Consider the following 19,374-nt stretch of genomic DNA (forward strand, 5'->3'; position numbering starts at 1 on the left):
AAACACCTTGATGCTGAGAACGTTTAAATTTAATCAAAAACAAACGTTTTCGGCCCACTCCATGAGCCATCGTCAGGCTAACTACATTCGAATACAATTTCGAACAAGCAATTTCAAATTGAAATAAACTACAAAAAAAGAACTCACGCGCTACGCTGGATAACGTAAACTAAAACTAATATAAACAACATAGAAAATAATAAAATAAAATGTGTCAATGTTACATGTGTACATTGTAAAAATCTATAGTCTATAGTTCTCTAGGCAATCCTTTTGCCGTATCTAATGTATTCCTGTGACTTTTTTAATTAAAAACTTCCAAGCTGATGGTAAAATCGCCGCATCCTTGTAATTTAAGCATTTTTTGGTTAAGCCAGACTTATAAATTTCACATTTTTCGGTTGTAGCCGCGAGTGTCGGCGAATGTATCGGTGTTAAGATCCTGGCTTCATCCCATTTCACCACGGACCCCTCAGTCTGCGCCATTTTTGCTAACGTTGTTGTGCATTTACCCTTCGCCACGTCATATCTGTGTTCCTTAATCCTTTTACTTAGGCTTCTCGTCGTGACCCCGATGTATTCTTATATAGCTTACATCCAACGGCTGTAGAATACCGTAAGGACCTTGAGATGATGGCAAATCTGGTATGTGTTCAATCGTTTTTCGTTTTCGAGGGTAAAGTCTATAAACAGCTGAAAGGTGTCCCGATGGGCAGCCCAATGTCTGGTTTGCTGTGCGAGTTAGTTGTAAGAAAAATGGAGCGCATCACACTTAACAACTTCAAGGAGGACATAATCATGTATAAAAGGTACGTGGACGATGTGCTGGTTATATGGAGGAACCACGCAAGAATACAACAATTCTTAAGTGCCATGAATTCCAACGATCATGGCCTAAAGCTGAGCTTGGAGCAAGTTAGTAGCGACGAATTACATTTTTTGGACATTAGTATTGCATTTAGGAACGGGTCAATAGATACGAAGGTGTATATCAAACCTACACACGACCCGCTGTATATACCGTCAACATCGAATGATCCTATTACTTATAAGCTCTCAGCGTTTAGAGCTTTAATTAGAAGAGCGTTTCAGTATTGCTCTAACATACTCGATACGATGCGAGAGCTGGATAGAATCAGGCAAGTGGCTAAGGTGTTGGGATTTGGTCCAAGAACTGTTGAACGTTTGATTGCCGCTTACAGGAATCCTAAAGTAAACAAGAAAAAACGGGATCTGACAAACGGTATCACGAAATTCACGTATAATAAACGTCTATCATCGGTCATGGAAGGTATTGCGGGCCGCATGAACAGCACTATTGTATACAAAAGAGCTCCCTCGATATATAGGCTACTAAGGAACGACAAAGATGCAATTAGACCGAGTGAACAACCAGGTGTGTACTCGATACCGTACAGCAACGACCAGTTAAAGATTGATAAAGAATACATCGGGGTCACGACGAGAAGCCTAAGTAAAAGGATTAAGGAACACAGATATGACGTGGCGAAGGGTAAATGCACAACAACGTTAGCAAAAATGGCGCAGACTGAGGGGTCCGTGGTGAAATGGGATGAAGCCAGGATCTTAACACCGATACATTCGCCGACACTCGCGGCTACAACCGAAAAATGTGAAATTTATAAGTCTGGCTTAACCAAAAAATGCTTAAATTACAAGGATGCGGCGATTTTACCATCAGCTTGGAAGTTTTTAATTAAAAAAGTCACAGGAATACATTAGATACGGCAAAAGGATTGCCTAGAGAACTATAGACTATAGATTTTTACAATGTACACATGTAACATTGACACATTTTATTTTATTATTTTCTATGTTGTTTATATTAGTTTTAGTTTACGTTATCCAGCGTAGCGCGTGAGTTCTTTTTTTGTAGTTTATTTCAATTTGAAATTGCTTGTTCGAAATTGTATTCGAATGTAGTTAGCCTGACGATGGCTCATGGAGTGGGCCGAAAACGTTTGTTTTTGATTAAATTTAAACGTTCTCAGCATCAAGGTGTTTTTTGTCTTATGATATAATTTAACAGTTAGTTGAAGTAACTGGTGTAAGAGGTCTATTATATCCTGAGTCTTGACTGAGAGCTGGCTATAAAAATTATTGCAACCATTAGAAGTTTATAAGATTATTATTTCATGGAGATTTACACAAGAATTTTATAAAACATTAATCGGCTTCTTATTATGTTATCATATTTTAGATCTAAAGGATCACAAGCAGTTATTAGCTTCAGTCTTTCATTATATCACAGAAATCAACTAATAAAATATTGTGCTGATAATAGGCTAAATTAATTTTCTAAATTTATCTTTTTGAAATATAATTTGAAATTTTATTAATTAATCATGAGAATTTTATGAATAAAACATCAAAAATGTATATATATATAAAACAGCAATAATTAATCCATTGATAATATAAAAAGTATTAATTCAATAGTAAGTTATTATTTTTTAACGTTATTTTAATAACAAATGATGTTTAAGTAGGTATATAATTTTAAATTATATTCATTAATATAAATATTATTATAAAATAATATAAATGAATAATATTTTGTAATTTTTTTTCTATATTCTCCCAGATTTTATATACAGATTTTGTTATTTTATATATTAAACACATTGTTTTATCCTCTATAAGTTTAAAATTTCATATTTTTTAAAATAATTTTATGATAAATACAAAAACTTCAACTAAAATATAAACTTAATTTTCTATACTTATTTATAAAATTTTGAAGGAATAATAAAATATATATATACATATATGATTCTTTATAATTTTTGGATATTCATGAAGTTAAATTTATATTGTTTTTCTATTTTTTTAATTTATAAATGAAATAAGAGATGAAATTTAAGGCATATTAATTATAAATCCTACGAGTTTCACTTCTCTAAAAGTAGGAATGTCTTAAGGAAAAGCCAGGCATTCAGGTGCTACAAACAGTAAACTGAAGAAAATATTTATATCATGTTTCATATTTATATATTACACGTATCACATCTTTAATTTTATAAAATTATCTGTAAATTTCATTAGAAACTTTTAAATAAAAGGCATAAAAAATTAAATAAACATAAAATATAAAATGAAAAATTGAGATAAATTCCTCTATTTCCTCTTATTTAAGTTTATTCTCATAAATTAAAATAAAAATGCAAGAAAAATTATTTATAATTTTATTTATTCTTAATTCATAATATTCTTTTTAATATATATTTTTAAAATATTATATTTTAAAGTGAAATAAAAAGTATTTTTATTCGTAAGCGATTTTCTTAATTTTTGAAATATCTTTAGTAAAATTTTGCTAAATATGTTTACTTAATGGGTTATTATCATTCAGGAATACAAGATCCTGTATTACTTATTATATTGTTGATCACTGAACACAAAAAAGTCACAGACTTAGATAACGCAGGAATTGCAACAGAATGACAACAATTTTATTTGACTTTAAAATGAGGAAATTAGCAAAAGCAGGAAGAAGAGTAATTAAAAAAAAATGGAGGAAAAGATGAGGAAAGTTTCATAAAGATGTGGCGATAAGGACTGAAAGGTGGAAGTAAAAATTAGGGAGCGATAGAAGAATCTGGTGAAGATGGCAATAGGCTTATATGGCTCTTAGAAAGATAAAGATATTGCTAATTATATATTTAAATTACGAAGTAAAACAAGTACTTAATTTTAAAATATATATTTAGTATTTTAATCAAGTTTTTTCTTCTATTAGACGTATTTGTTTATTGCTAAAATATATGTTTAAAACCGCAAGAAAACAATTGAAGCTGTTCTATATAAGTTCAGATCAATTCTGTTTATTAACAGTTGTTTAAATGAATACAAACATGCCTCAAAATATATATATTTTTTGAAAATTTATTTACAGTTCACAAATAACGAGACATGCCATTCCTTATTCTGTAAATTTTTACCAATAAGGAGCAGCAACGTGACCGGTATAAAAGCCATAATTTAAGAGTGGTGCAGCTGCTGCTGCGTGTGCTACAACTGGTGTTGCTGCGTATGCGACTGCTGGTGCTATTGGTGCTGCAACAGCTGGAACAGCGGCTACACCCTTATTGATAAGAGTGGCTGCTGGATCTTTGGGTTCGGTTCCGGGTTCGTTGGTCTGAATGTTGGCTCTGAAACCGGCAGCATCGGCTACGTAGCTAACGATACGAAGACGTCCATCGGCATCTCTCAAGCCATAAGAACCAACTTTGTTTCCTAAAACATCTCCTGCTTCTCTTCTGAAAGTACCTCCTGTGGTATGATCTTCGTTATAACCAAAGTTGTAGTTTCCAAAAGCCTAAAAAAAATGGAATTTTAATATATATAACATATATTTTAGCATGTTTCTTAAATATAACTTACATCTTGGTTTCTATGCTGTACACTAGCACCAGTTTCCAAAATTCCTGCAGCAGGAGCAACTAAAACTGTAGCTCTTGCAATAGCAACGATGGCACAGAGAATCAAGTACTGAAAATTTATAAAAATTTTAATGCAAAATAATAAATTTTATTATAACAAGAGATAATATAGAGAGATATTCTATCTTTACCTTCATTTTTCTTGCTTTGAAGCGAATCGAATGATGTCAATTGTGTTGATTTTCTCGTATATATACCGTTTTAAAACGTGACGTCAAATATGAAAATAAACTTTGAAAGGTCATTCGACTTGAAAGTCGACTTGAATTTCGAGTCATAGATCTATAATCGTTAATGAATTATCGTATGATTAAGCCACACAAAACTGTCCTGTTATAGAAGGTTATCCAGTTTATCGGATATCCGATACTTTCTCCAAAATATCGGATGATATTTATAAGAGTATATAAAGGCCTTGTAAATATTTAAGTACAATTTAAATATTTTTGATTCGAATTATCTATAACGAAATATTCTTCAACGATTAATGTCGGAAAATAAAGATTAAGGAACCTAACCCGAAAGTTATGATAATAATCAAAATAACAGAAATATAAACGAAAAATAAAAGTAATAAAATATATTTGTATTATTTTTTCGCAATTTTCTCGATAAATAAATTGATAATTTGGCAGTAAAGATCTGTTTTAATACTATACTTTGTATTCTTATTAACATAAAATTGATTTTCTGTGCAGTACATCTTGGATTTGTGAAAAATAACTATAATTTGGAATTCTGTCTGATTAAATTGTTTTGGGACTCGTGTGTATAATAGAATGTCTGTTTTTCTGTCTGCTCTTTATACACTTTTAAGCCGAGCTACAGTAAATTTTTCATAGTTACACTCTAGAACATTGCGGAAAATATAAACCTGGACATCTCATTCCACATTTGGTTTTATCTCTTTGACACTTTGTGATAAAAATAGCAGTGATAAGCTAAAATAAGCAAACTTCTAATTATTATTAGTATTAAGATTTAAAGCCTAGGCTTTAAAAAGTCAGAAAGTGAGGGAATGAGAAAGAAGATGAGAGAAGAGTAAATCAGAAATTGAGATTACATTCTTAAAAATAAAAGTTTGAAGCTTAATATATAGGCTATATAAATGATCATAAAGTATATAAACAGTTTAAAAACAGAGTTTACTGTATATTAAACTTAGTAGTGTTGGTGTGTGCCAAGGCTTTCCATCTTTTTTGCTTGTAGAACCCTTTCCAAAATTATATTTAATTCGCAGATTCTTTTCTATTCTGATATATAATTAAAATGAATTAAAAATATAATAAAATAAATAAATTTGTCTTTAAACTCCAGATTAATTTATGTATTACTCAGATAAATCGATAAAATCGTCGAGAGTTGCTAGCCATCAGGTTAGAAAGTCTTGGTCTAGATGCTCAATAAAAAACGTTTTTCTATGAAAACTAGAATATAAATAAATATATTAAAATGAGATTTTGTAAATTTTATTATGTAAACAATAGAATTTTAATTGTTTTTTTAAAAATATAATTTGCCAAATTTAATTGATTTTTTAAAATCATCAATCAATAGCATTTAGAACATAAAACAAAAATGTAAGCAATTTCATTTTATTTATTAAATTTTATTCTTAAAAGTAGAAAATGAAATTAATTAATCATAATTAAAATTATTATTACTCAAATTAAATTTATTAAAATAAATTCACATAATAACGTTCGACTGGTGATTAAAATGTATCATAAGAATTCTTATTTCTCTGTCTTTGAGGCGGAATTTTTAGTAAATTTTTATTTAAAGGACCATTTTTCGGGTAGACTTTTTTTTTACAGATTTACAGTCTTACGTTATAAATCTGATAATCTTAGATGAAAATCCTGAGAATGAGATGCTCTCGTCTTTACGTATAAGATTTCCTCTTTGAAAACCGTAAAAATGTATGAATAAAAATAACTTGTCATGAGAAATTTTAACTTATGGCATTCATATAGTGTTTTTCTTTATATAAAAGGCCCATTCAGAAGCCCCAAGGAATGTTCAATGATAAGGCCCCCTTTATTTAGAGGTCCTCTATGACCAGGTGATCAGGATCCCTGTAACTGAGTTTGTAGTATTATAATTTCGTATGAATCAATAAAGAACATAAAAGCAGGAAAAATAAGTAAAAATATTGCCAAAGATTTAATTTTATTCAAATAATAAGTAAAAATGTTCACGTTTATTTTTAACAACATTTTACAAACCGTTATTAAATTACCTTTTTTAAATTACCTTGATGCTACGTTCTCAAGGACGTCCTCTTTTTGCATTTAATACTTTCTAAAACGGCCAAGTGTTAAAGTTAATTTTAATCAAAAGTTTATATGCCATTATATTTACTTACATTTATTTTCTTTCCTATTACTTTCATACTTAACGGACACGATGTATACAAATTTAAACCTAAACTGTACTAATAATAACGTTAAAACTTAAAATGTTCAAGAATGTAATTATATTATAGAAAATTTTCTTTGATAAATTCCTCATTTAAACGTATTTGAAGCAAATTATAACTGTTTTTCGGGTGTATAAATACTAGTTTTGGCAACACAACACATGGGCGATCTACCCAGGGAAATGCCTTCCAAGAGATCTTTTTAAGGGTAACTGGCCCTATTCAGGGGTTCTAGATGTAGAGAAAACTTGGAAAACTCCACGTCCTGATGAGGCCTGAACCCACGACCGCATTCCCAGTGTTCAAGGAATGGAACCGCTTGGTCACTGGTGAGCCCTGACACTAGTAAATCGACTCGTCCAGGATATTTTATCATCATGCTGCATCTACATTTTGTTTTTGAATGATTTAAATATAATTACAAAATTTGTTACAGAACGTATTTATCTTCTTCATAAACGTGCGCTTAATCCACAATAATTAAGTATCCACAATAATATAATGCGCGTGTTTCTAAGTATCCAGAAAGTATCCGTCTGACGTCGCCAATTACTCCCGTTTATATACCTCTTCTTTAATCTACAAACATGCGCAATGATGATCCAGTAAGAATGCTGATGATCTCGAGACGTTCAAGGCTATATCATCAATGACATCTTCAAGGAAGTTTATCAGTGTAACTGACTTGAATTCTGTGTAAATATGACATCATATAATGTTATGGAATATACGTAAATTTTACGTAATCAACGTGAACTTTTACAGTTATTGTGGGGAAAAATTTATGTAATCAATTGCTTTAAGTTAATTTAATTTTAATTAAATAGGAATTATAACTTTTGTAATTTTAATCATTGATTAATAAATTTAAATACTTGAATATTGCTCAATCTTACGTAATTAATAAAACATGTATTTACAATTTTTCACTGACGATCTAGGTCATGGTCGTACTCATCTTTTGCGTCACCAGATGACACCTGAAAATATTTAAATTACTTTACAGAAAAAAAGATATTTGGAGCTATAAAAGGTGTGTTCTTAGAGCGACTCTTCCTAGATCGATTCTACTTCGATTTCCAACATGAAGGTACGTATACTTGTTGCAGAAATTCTTAATTAAATTTAAAATTCCCAGCTTAATTTTATACAATTTGGGTTTACAGTTGCTCATCTTGTGCGCCGTACTCGCCGCAGCTCAAGCTGTACCAATTCTGCACCACCTTGGTACTGGTGTAAGCTCCCAAGTCCGCACCCAAGACGTATGTAAAGAATTATTGTATTTTAAAACTTCAATGATCTGTTGAAAGGTTTATATAATATATTTTCTCGTATAGGTTTTGGGCAACTATCATTTTGGTTACAACGAAGGGCACGGAACTGGAGCAACATTCCGTCGCGAAAGCGGTGATATTGCCGGAAACAAAGTTGGATCCTATGGTCTTTCCGTTGCTGATGGTAGACACCGTGTTGTAAACTACGTTGCTGATGCTGCAGGTTTCCGTGCTGATGTCAAGACCAACGAACCAGGTGTTGATTCTAGCAAAGACCCCGCATCCGTTAGCGTAAACAAGATCATACCTGCTGTTGTACCCGATGTGCACGCTTACTTGCCTTTTGCACCCCTGGGTTATCATTACGTTTACTAAATGGCTGTAAAAATGCCTTCGTAAATAAATAATTTTTTCATAAAAACTGTCTGCCTTAATTATATAAGAATATAATGATTACCCGGCTTGCCTTGCCTATACGACCTTTCGTGCAATACCGGTATTACATGAATATTACTAGGTCAACGGTTAAATAACGGTAAAGTACATGATTAGCATTTATATTGTGATAATACCATAAAATTATAATATTAAAATAATATATTTACTGGTAGATGTCTCAATTTTTAAATTAACGGAAGTACAGTTTTCAAAAATCCGCCATTTTGAATCGAATTTTACTTCAGCGATGAGACGAAGTTTAAATTTATTTCTTTAATTTGTAGATAAATACACACTTTAAACCCTTATTTTTATACTTTAAAAGATAACTTTTGGCTTAAATTATTAATTATCAAATCATAACATGTAATAAGTTTTATTAAATGGCATCTCTTACTGCTACAGTAGTTCACCTTGTACACTATGGTATCGGAGTATTATCGAATATTACAGTACAAACATGAAATTTCATAATATTTTACTTATATATCAGGCTTCGTAAAATTCTTAACTTAAAATTTATGTTACTAAAGTACTTTTCAATAAGAAAATATCAGAGAAGTACGAATTTCGGCATACTCAATGATTAAAAAATGACAATGAGATCAATCAGAAACAGCTTCGATGAGGTTATTGTAAAAGTTAAAGATCTCTATTGTTCTCATTGAAACGTCAAAAATGATTTTACACTTCCTAATTAGATGGAATTTTCTAGGTTTAAACCCTATTATAGTATTGTCTACTTAGATTTTAATTACTTGGAATCAAATAAACAACCTTGCAAGGGGTGGAGCTGATGCATAACGATGAGAAAGGATGTCAAGGATGCGTATTGTGGTTCAAACTCCTCGACTGAAATTGGTATAGTAGTGAAACTAGACGACCTTATCCTTGAACATGCCACGCCCTATACATAAAAAAGATGCCAACTTACATACGAAAGTATAAGCATAATTTAAACGATAACTTTCTTAAATTCCTAATTCCTTTTAATGTTACAGCCTAAATTAAAGTTTTCCTTGTAAGATACCTCTTTCTTCATTACGTAACGGGGTTAATATTGATTTATATACGCCCATGCCAAAAATTAATTATAAGGAATGTGCCAATCTCGTCTATGAAGAAAATTTATGATTATTTTCACGTTTATGAACATTTTAATTGTTAAGATTAATTTTAAGAAGTTATTTAATAGAATTTGATTTAAAAAATCACGAAAATCAGTTTAATATGCGCTTTAGTAAATGCGGAAATATAAAAAACCGTTACTGCAGGTTGTGAAGCCCCACCTTTGTGGAGTCATCCCCCATCTGCCTCGCCCTTCTTTGAATCCTTGATCTACTTCTACTCTTCGGTGATAGTTTTTCAAGGTTGTGAAGCTGTTTGTGACCAGTTACGACGTCATTTAACGGTTGTTTCCCCTTATAAAGGTCTTATAAAAAAAAAGAAGTAGAATAAAAAAAAATTCCAAATAAACTAGAAATTACAAATAAACATTGTTAAATGATGATACATTTCTATTAATTTTACAAATAAATTCAGAATTTATTTTACTTTTTTCATATATACAGTCAAACCTGTAAACAATGGCCACTGACGGAAACATAAAAAAACGGCCGATATTTGGAGGTTATTTTGTATACATTTTTTTTTTATCATCTTAAAATAAATTTGTTACGATGATAAATTTAACTTTTTACCTTTAATATTAAATTAACTAGACAAATTTATAAATTTTTTTCAGATCAAATCATTGAAAACTTCAGCAATTGCTTTTTTTCTTCCGAGAACCGAATATATTAAATCTTTCTTTACTAATAAAAATATTAAAACATTATATATTGCTTTTGTAAAGCTTACTTTTTTATATTCTAAATCTATATTAATATAATTTCAATACGAGGAGTTACTTCTCACAATAAAAATTCGACTGAAAGTTCCAGATGAATTGTTTCGCTTTTTACATAAATTTAACCTTGAAAATGCTTTCTTCCTTTAAGGAAGATATTTCAATTTTTATTTTCAATAGTTTTCAATAAATATAACAAAATTTTATAATTTTTTTTTTTTTTTTTTTGTTAATTTTGTGTTTTATTTATACAGAGAAACACAGAGATGAGATCAACAGAGCTATTCGGTTCCTATCTTTGTTACAGATGAGACCTCAAAATTTAATTATTTTTTATTAAAAACTTAATTAATAAGTTATGAAAAACATATTTTTACTTTATTTTGTTGATTTTATTCATATATTTTTGATTTTTGTAGCGGTAAGACTGCATATTTGTCCGGCCTCTTCTGGTTTCTATCGGGTCATACTTGCAATAAGTATTAATTTACTCATTCTTTCTTTAAAGTTATACTGTTTGTTGGCCATTAATCTTTAATTTAACTGTATAAAATATTTATTAATTTTTAATTACCAAAATTATTTCCTTGATATTAAGAATTACTTTTCTTCCCAAATTTTAAAATTCTGTACATTTAAAATTCAAAAATTAGAGACTGGTAAACTAAAAATTTATATAAGTAATAATTTAATTAAATCCTTAAATATAACCCAAAATATTTTTAAAATTTTAAAGTTAATTAATTAATTAATTGTTATTTAAAACAAGTTACGACGTTAGTTTCTATTCCCGTATAACAGATGGCGTTGTAAAACTCATAAAGTGTTTCCATCTGTCGTTTAAAATTAAAATTAAAATTAAAACTTTTAAAAAAATAAATAATAAAAATTATATAGTTTACATATTAATTTCATATAAATACAGTTATTTGATTTTCAAATTCAAATTGTTTATTTATATTTGAAAAAAGTTAAAAATAAATAAATACATTTTTTTCTGATCTTTTGACCTTCTGTTTATTGCCAGCGTATTAATCCTTGAAAAAGCTACTTCTTTTAATGATACTTAAAGACAAAAAACATCATTCGAGCAGAGTTGGGTTGATGATGACAAACTGTAGAATGCATCTATACTATTATCAGGTATGGGAAAACCTTTCTTAAAAGATAATTAATTTAATGTTAAAAATATATGGGTATTTTATATATTTTATTGTATTTATATTTTAATATGCTTACAAATAAATTTTTAATAACATTTATTATTATTTTTTATGTTAAAATCATAAATTTATAAGATTAATTTTGCAAATTGGTGGAAAAAATACAGTAATTACAATTTTGCATTCAATAAATATCAAAAATTAACGCAAAATTTATTTTAAAAAATATGTTTTAAGTAAGCTAAAACTTTAAAATAATAAATGTTTAAAATAAATTTTAGAAGAATTAAAATATTACAGAGGGAAGAAATATATATATATATATATATATATATATTAATTTCCCCTGTAATATTTTAATATATATTTCCCCTGAAATTAATTAATATACATATATATATATATTCCCTTGTAATTATATATAAATAAATATATTAACTATAATAAACTAAATAAATAATATATTAACTATATATTACATATATATAAAATAAGAAATTGTAACAAATTAAATTATAATATGAATATATTAATTATTTTATAATTAATAAAAATATATTTAATTTGTGTTAAATATTTTTAATATAATAATAAAGTTTTTATGATCAATTCGTAATTATTGTAAATTTTATAAATATTTAAATATAGCATTAAAAATTTATATTATTGGTATGAATACTGTATATATATATATATATACATATTATTCATACCGGTATATACAGTATTCATATATATATATATATATACATGTGTGTGTGTGTGTACAGGGGCATAACTAGTGGAGCCAAGAGAGGAAGTGCCTAGGACATCAGCTGAAGGAGGAGCCGAGAAGAAACGATGTGTATTTATTTGAAAAAAACTCGTTTTAAATCACAAATAAGCTTAAAACACATTATTATGCTTAAAAATTAAAAAGAAATCAAAGAAAAGTCTCTTCACACAGTGGGATTATTTAACATCATCCAAATCTCTGGAACAAAAGAAGAGCACCAGAATCTTACTTTGCCCTGGGTGACAGAGAATCTAACAGTATTCTTATGTGTGTAAATACATATAGTTTAGCACATAAAATACATTATATATTTAATAATAGTACAATAAAGTATAAAAAGCATATAATTGCATATTTTTTTAAAATGCATAACACAAAATACAGTACCTTTACGTTTATGTAATTTATAATATACATATATATATATTGTACTTGTTAAAGTATTTATATATTTATAAAATCTTATTCAAATAATTTATATTTTACAAAACTTTATTTAAATATAACTGAAATGAAAGCATAAATTTTTTTCGCTTTCTGTTTATAGTAATTAAAAATTATTCAAATTAGGCAAAACTAAAAGTATTTCTAGATCAAGGTACATTTATTTATAATTTTTAATTACAAACAATTTTTTAAATATATATGTTAATTAATTAAAATAATAATTTAATATTTATTTCCTAGATGGCAGCACTATAACTGTTTTCGCTTTCTCTATCAAATATAATGACGTAATAATGTATTAGAAATTAGCGCTACTTTTGAGAGTTTTCTGAACTAAAGTTTCTTTAATTAAGACATTATTTTGCTAACATTTTTACAATTTAATTTCAAAATTTTGCGTAGTTTTTGACGTAGAGGAATTATGTAAATGTTTACTTTTACTAGAAAATTGGTATGTGGATACGTTTAATTACATAACAAAAATCGGGCCATGTGTCTAAACCAGTACTTAATCTTACGTTCTATATTATACAAGTTATCTAGCACATCTTAAGAGCTTTATGAGGCATCATTAAGCATTAAAGGCCAAATTAGATATGCTTAACAATTCTTACTAGACCGGCAATACTGAAAATTGTTTAATGTTAAGTCTGGAAACTGTCGAGCGTGCTACAATCTAACATTATTATAACAATTGTTGAGTAATTACATAGTATACCTGAAAGGTGACGCTACAGTTACAAAATGAGGTTTCATGTTTCGAATTTTTTCTCTGGTTTTATTTATTTATTTTTTTAAATAAAATAACTCATCAATTAAATATGTACAAACCTTTAATACGTGTAAGAAAGACGTTTTTATTAATAACCAGAGCGTAACAGAATATAATAGCATTAGAGAAAGTAAATGTAGGAACCTCACCCTTCTTAAACCCAGATTTTTATAATCGTGAATCCCATGCTAATGAAAGTAAGTTTGTTCAGGGTTCGTGTTCGACATGTACGTACTGTACAATTTCATACGTACAAATTATTCGTTCCGGAAAAGGTAAAAGTTTTTTAATGTTATTCAGAAGTAGGAATTCGTTCCTAGCATGGGTCAATAGCACACATTGTTGTTGTCGGCATCTTTGATGATGAAGAAGTTTCAAGATGGTTTCTAATGCCTGCTGATAGATGGAGCTATGATTTATACGGATATTAAGGAAAGAATAATTTCATTTGACCTAGAATAAATAGTCAATAAAATATTCTACGTTTTATTACATACTAAGTGAGGACATCGCTCCATTATTAAAGAGAATAAACTGATGATTTTTAAGAGTCCTTACGTTTATTTTCAGCATTTCTATTGTTACTGGTCAATATATCTTACCAGGATAGTGTGTACATAAATGATCTTTTTGTTATGTAAGAAGTTGATATAGTAACTACGTCAATTTTCAATTGGTTCAATCACGTTTGATCGTTTCCCATTTTTTGTACCCCACACAAGGGCGTGTGATTTACTCCCTTTGTCCCGAAACCGGGTCAAAAACTATATTATAAAAGTAACCTTACGGAATTTAGTTGGTTTGTCCAGATAAGGTTTAGTCATGAGGTGTAAGGTAATCGACGATACAAACGCATTCGTTTGCTTTCTTTAAGCAGTTACATAATTTTTAATATATAATACTTTCTTTAATTAGGTCGCCATTTGCCTGGTGCTCTTTCTATTAACCGATGCTCTACCGCCACCTCAACAAGCGGAACTTTATAAAGATGTAAGAATTTTTAAATCTTTACATTTTTTGCGTTTTTAAGTGCGGTTTATGATTCTTTACGCGTATTTGCAGGACAACGGTAATTATAAAATAAACTACAGCGTAGAAACTGATAAAGGAGTGATTTCTGTTAGACAGCATCACCGTAACTTGGATGCTGCTGATGATGATTCTTCTAAATTACCTTCCGATATTGTAGAAACGGACCCTCTTCCGCCTGTAAAAAAGTATTATCCGGCAAAAACTAAACTAAATCGTCCTCCGCCGACCAATAGAATCCGACCTCCTCCAACGGAAGATCTTCCACCACCGTCCACGTCCTCCAAGATATCCTTCATATAGATCTAAAATATTTACCTCCACCGCGTTATAGCTCGCTACAGATCTAAACCTTTACCAACCGTCCTGAAGATTCAATCGATCCAAATCCTTCTAAGTATACGTACGGATCTAGATTACATTCTCGAAAAGCAGCTCCTCCTCCTCCTCCGGAAGAGCTGCCGCCTCCTCCCCTTGAAGACGATTTGCCTCCACCTCCATCAGATTCTTCCAATTATCTTCCTCCTCGAGATGCAGATGACTATAGAGAAAGGAATCCTATAAGGAAGAATAATGTATTATCTGGCATTCTTTCACAAATCCGTAATTCTAGAGAAGGGCTCATTTCTACTCCTAAAGCCCAACGAGATAAATTATATTCTATGGGATTTTTGTACATGAAAAATGTTTGGGAATAAAATAATAATAATAATAATAAATTACGTTTTAATGTAACTAACGTGTAATTAATTGTAAAAAGTATATATAAAATAAATAATTTTAATTTAAAAAAGTACTTTTATTTTTTATTTAATTTAATGAATTCTTGTAAGAATAAACTCGGGTATTCCGTAAAAAAAATTCAAAAATAATCGCGAAATTTATTATTTTAATTCAAAATAATCCTATTAAACTGTTTTATCTCTGATAATCTTATCAGATAAACACGATACGCAACCGTACATCTTATAACTATGTAAATACTATTCTTAAGCAAGAAAGATGACATTTCTTTGTGCTTTACACAATTATATCTAAAAAATATAAAATGAGAACAAGATTTTATATGAATAAAATTGCCTAAATATATTTTAAATAAATTTGTCTGAAGCTCCGCAATACGAAGGGCCATCATAAAGATGGCACTCACTCGCGTTATGGCACTGTTTTTAAAAAAATATATTAAGAATAAAATGGATGTTAGAAAATCAATAAAGTTCATCTATCTCTTCAAATTCCATTCAAGATTAAAGAAAAAAAAGCAAAAAAAAAAGAAGCATTAGACAGGGCGCAGCGTGAAGGTGTGCCTGATACAAATAGTGGAACCATACCAGGACACTTTCTCTTTCAGGGTGTGGCATTACGGCTCTAGATTGTGAGATCCTAAGGCTGTAGGTCATACATCAAACATTGCGTGCTTTACTTCATGGCTGTGGGTCATTGGACATGACATCCCTACGAGCTTCTCTTCCGTTTATCATCACTGGAGGTCACGATATTCAACAAATTGTTCTTATTTAATCTTCACTCATTGTTTTCCCATTATTAAACCTGTTTTAGTATATATATTATTATAGTAGTTTTTCAGCTTCTTTCTCTGAAAATTCTTTTGACATTTTCCTTAATCAATTGTATAAGAAGTAACTTATATTCTAGAAAGTAGGAAGTGAAAACCCGCTAGTTGACACCCAATGCCTTCTTTATAAGCATCATAAGGAAAGATGGCACCGAAGAATTTCTGTTTATTTTTTTATTCTTGAATTTCTTGAATAATTTCTTGTGTTTCCTTATCTATTTTTTCTTCCTTAATATAATTAACACGAAATTCTAAATATAGTTATAAAATTCATCAAATATTTTCGTTTTTTTCAACTATTTATATAACGCATTGAATTCGTCCCGTTTATAACGTTTAAGATAAATTTTAAACAGTGAATATTTTTCAAAACAAGCTAAAATGTGATGGTATTTTTCGAGTTATTTACAGGGAAAATACATCAAAAACATTGACCTGAGATCGAAGATAAACACGTTTAGAGAATCGACTGTATATAAATGAAATATTACATTATATACGGGAAAATATTCTATAAAAATCGATATAACTTGTATAATATTATTTAAAACTACCGGTTATAGTACAAAGGCGTTATACTTTAACCTCATAGATACCTGCTTTGATAACAATGCAAATATCGAACGTTATGCTCCACTTGCAACTTACTGTATTTTTAATTTGTCATAGATTCCAACGTACTTGACCATCACACCCACGTTTTGAAGGAGATAAGACGTTAAAAAAACATTTTAAAATATAAAAAAATACAGATCTAAGCTAGCTTCTGGCAATACAACTTTATTTTTTAGCTGTCTAATTACAAAGAAAACGAGAGTGTCTCGTTAAAGAAGACAAAGTGTAACGATACACAGTAACAATAACGCGACGATATATATGAGAATGGCCTAGTTTCGTAATTATAAACAAATGGATAATGGAGGAGAACGCGAAATTTCTTCATCTTCTTAATAAATTACAGCCTGTTCTAGACTTTAGAAACGTTAAAAGTTAATACAAAATAGTGTAAATCGTATAAAGTTAAATTCTGTAACTAGTAAAAGTAGAAAAGATTTAAGTGGGACGTGTTGTTAGTCTACTTTTTTCTCTTAAAAAAATATTTTGGGTGTGTGTGACCTGGTACATTTATTAGGGGCAATACCATTTAGAGTAACAGTTTCTTAAGAAATTGTTAACGTTTAAGTATATATATGCTTGAAGTCTGAACTCGTTCAGTTTTTATATGTTTTTGAAGTTAGTTGTAGGGTATATATAATGATAATGATGATGATAATGATGATTCTATGCAAATAACTAAAGAAATATAAACTTTAAGTATACTAAATCATGATTTTGTATGAAAAAACTCATTGCCCGAAGTTTAATATTAAAGAATTGGTTCTAAAGATGAGATCGTATGTAAGTCAAGGCGATTCCTTGATTTGTTTGTTGCTGTATCGTCACGATTTGCTATAATTATATATGTAAATTTTAATTTTCATAAAGGTAAATAAGTCTAGATGATAATTATCTATACAATACGATAGAAATACCTTAAACGTGGTGGACAAAGCAGTCTTGAGGCAATGCGGTTTTCCCCATTGAAGATATATGAACTGATTAAACGGAAATGATCGAACAATAGGGTAAAATTGGGCCATAAGGAGCATCTTCGTTTAAGTGCTCTATACGTCTGTCACCTGTCTAGAAAATCAGGATAAATATTTTTTTTCTGTTTGTATGTACTTTTTGAACACGAAAGACTTGTAACAGATTAACAATTAATAATTGTAATACCCCTAAAATATGTACAGTACCATGTCTTTAAATCAATTAAGATCCCAATTTTTTCCTGGAAAATAAGGCCATAAAGTGCTCATAAAAAGATTTCTAAATTGTGTAAAATGAATAAATATGTTTGTAGCACTTATAAAAACTAAAAATTTTAATTTATAAAAATTATTTTATGGTTTTCTTGGGTTTTTTAACTATAAAAATCTGGCTTATTTGTCACATTTTCTATAATGTACAGTATATTTTTTCTATCTAAACTTGCCTATAGATTATGAGCACCTTTTTATGTGCCTTCAAACATAGAGGGGCTGAAAATTTAGTATTTTATGCATCACTAGACATAAGCTAAACAAGTTTATGTGTTAGGACCTTATGTGTTGGGCCGAAATGGACGGGCCTCTTATAACTTAGAGCCTCAAAAAGTTTAATTAATTTTTTTTCTTTATTAAATAATGAAAAATATTTTATTTATATATTTTAGAATCTTCAGAGAAAGAAAGGGAAGCCCTATCATTTTTCTCAATCATTGTATATCTGTAGTGTAAAAAAATGCAACACACTCATTGTGTGTTGAAGAGCATCAGATGATGCTTTGTACGTCTTAAACCCATCCAAAAAAGAAAACTATTGCAAAAAGTAATTTAAATATGTTTTAAATTCACAAACTTTTTTACGATTTCTCATTCATTTGTGTAAAATTTTGTATAAACGTGTATTTGTATCTATTTTCAACATGGCAGACAACAGACAGACAGCCAGACATACTGCCGAAACTAACGAATTTATTTCGAATTTTTCTAAGTGTTTTTCTTTTAACTTATAAATATTGTAAATAAATAAGCGAGAGAAAAGGATTAGTTGCACACTTGTGCATAGTCCAACACAATGCAAATTGTAATTCAGTAACACAGTAAACACGTTTGTGTTCCGCAATAAATTTTCTTGTCATGTTTCTAGAAACGTTTCTTGAAAACATTTCTATTGTTTCCGAACAATTAAAAATTATGTATTCTTTTTTCTATTCGAAAACAATAATTATTTCAAATTATAAATTTTAAAGACTTTTTGCATTAAAAAACGAACGCAATTAAATGAATATTTTCAAGAATTTTCCATAATTTTTTACGATTAAAATGTAATCTTTTTCTATTATAATATTAATTTTAATGGCCAAAAGAGTTGTATTTTAATTGCTGAAAACAAATTTAATGGAAATTTTTGATAATATTACTTTAAAAAAGTTAAGAATAATTCAGTAAAAAGTGTAAAAATTTATCAAAAATATTTAATAGAATTAATAATAATAAATACGTGGCAACAAGTATAAATCTCTCAGTTTAATTAATTTATTAATGATAAATTAATTAGAAAACGTATAAATCTTCTATCAAAC

The 19,374-nt window shown here is 29.0% G+C and overlaps 4 protein-coding genes across 4 annotated transcripts; 3 read left to right on the forward strand and 1 right to left on the reverse strand.

The window, feature by feature from the left end:
• The first annotated feature begins 633 nt into the window (after window positions 1-633).
• LOC136976849 (uncharacterized) lies at window positions 634-1,743 on the forward strand. Its single transcript, XM_067272237.1, has one exon. It carries the CDS (start codon window positions 634-636, stop codon window positions 1,741-1,743), a length of 1,110 nt encoding a protein of 369 aa, XP_067128338.1.
• A 2,215-nt stretch (window positions 1,744-3,958) lies between these two features.
• LOC136976850 (cuticle protein 14-like) lies at window positions 3,959-4,649 on the reverse strand. Its single transcript, XM_067272238.1, has 3 exons — window positions 4,595-4,649; window positions 4,405-4,512; window positions 3,959-4,339 (listed from the first exon to the last, which is right to left on the reverse strand). The coding sequence occupies exons 1-3, from the start codon at window positions 4,598-4,600 to the stop codon at window positions 3,959-3,961; spliced, it is 495 nt and encodes a 164-aa protein (XP_067128339.1). The 5' UTR covers window positions 4,601-4,649.
• A 3,248-nt stretch (window positions 4,650-7,897) lies between these two features.
• LOC136976830 (cuticle protein 14-like) lies at window positions 7,898-8,580 on the forward strand. Its single transcript, XM_067272217.1, has 3 exons — window positions 7,898-7,975; window positions 8,052-8,147; window positions 8,223-8,580. Exons 1-3 carry the CDS (start codon window positions 7,970-7,972, stop codon window positions 8,532-8,534), a joined length of 414 nt encoding a protein of 137 aa, XP_067128318.1. The 5' UTR covers window positions 7,898-7,969; the 3' UTR covers window positions 8,535-8,580.
• Window positions 8,581-11,549: 2,969 nt separating this feature from the next.
• LOC136976831 (uncharacterized) lies at window positions 11,550-14,963 on the forward strand. Its single transcript, XM_067272218.1, has 3 exons — window positions 11,550-11,589; window positions 14,519-14,593; window positions 14,666-14,963. Exons 1-3 carry the CDS (start codon window positions 11,551-11,553, stop codon window positions 14,933-14,935), a joined length of 384 nt encoding a protein of 127 aa, XP_067128319.1. The 5' UTR covers window position 11,550; the 3' UTR covers window positions 14,936-14,963.
• The last annotated feature ends 4,411 nt before the right edge of the window (window positions 14,964-19,374 follow it).

The sequence above is a fragment of the Centruroides vittatus genome, unplaced genomic scaffold, assembly GCF_030686945.1.
Source record: "Centruroides vittatus isolate TY-2023 unplaced genomic scaffold, ASM3068694v2 contig_425, whole genome shotgun sequence".
Classification (NCBI taxonomy): Eukaryota; Metazoa; Arthropoda; class Arachnida; order Scorpiones; family Buthidae; genus Centruroides; species Centruroides vittatus.

What these genes read in the sequence shown, in the direction of transcription:
- LOC136976849 (XM_067272237.1), top strand. Translation starts at nt 634, where the DNA reads ATGGCAAATCTGGTATGTGTTCAATCGTTTTTCGTTTTCGAGGGTAAA.
- LOC136976850 (XM_067272238.1), bottom strand. An exon ending in TACAGCATAGAAACCAAGAT is followed by an intron (nt 4,340 to 4,404) that starts GTAAGTTATATT and finishes CATTTTTTTTAG; the next exon opens with GCTTTTGGAAACTACAACTT.
- LOC136976830 (XM_067272217.1), top strand. An exon ending in CCCAAGTCCGCACCCAAGAC is followed by an intron (nt 8,148 to 8,222) that starts GTATGTAAAGAA and finishes TTTCTCGTATAG; the next exon opens with GTTTTGGGCAACTATCATTT.
- LOC136976831 (XM_067272218.1), top strand. Translation starts at nt 11,551, where the DNA reads ATGATGACAAACTGTAGAATGCATCTATACTATTATCAG. An exon ending in TGCATCTATACTATTATCAG is followed by an intron (nt 11,590 to 14,518) that starts GTATGGGAAAAC and finishes TTCTTTAATTAG; the next exon opens with GTCGCCATTTGCCTGGTGCT. An exon ending in AAGCGGAACTTTATAAAGAT is followed by an intron (nt 14,594 to 14,665) that starts GTAAGAATTTTT and finishes GCGTATTTGCAG; the next exon opens with GACAACGGTAATTATAAAAT.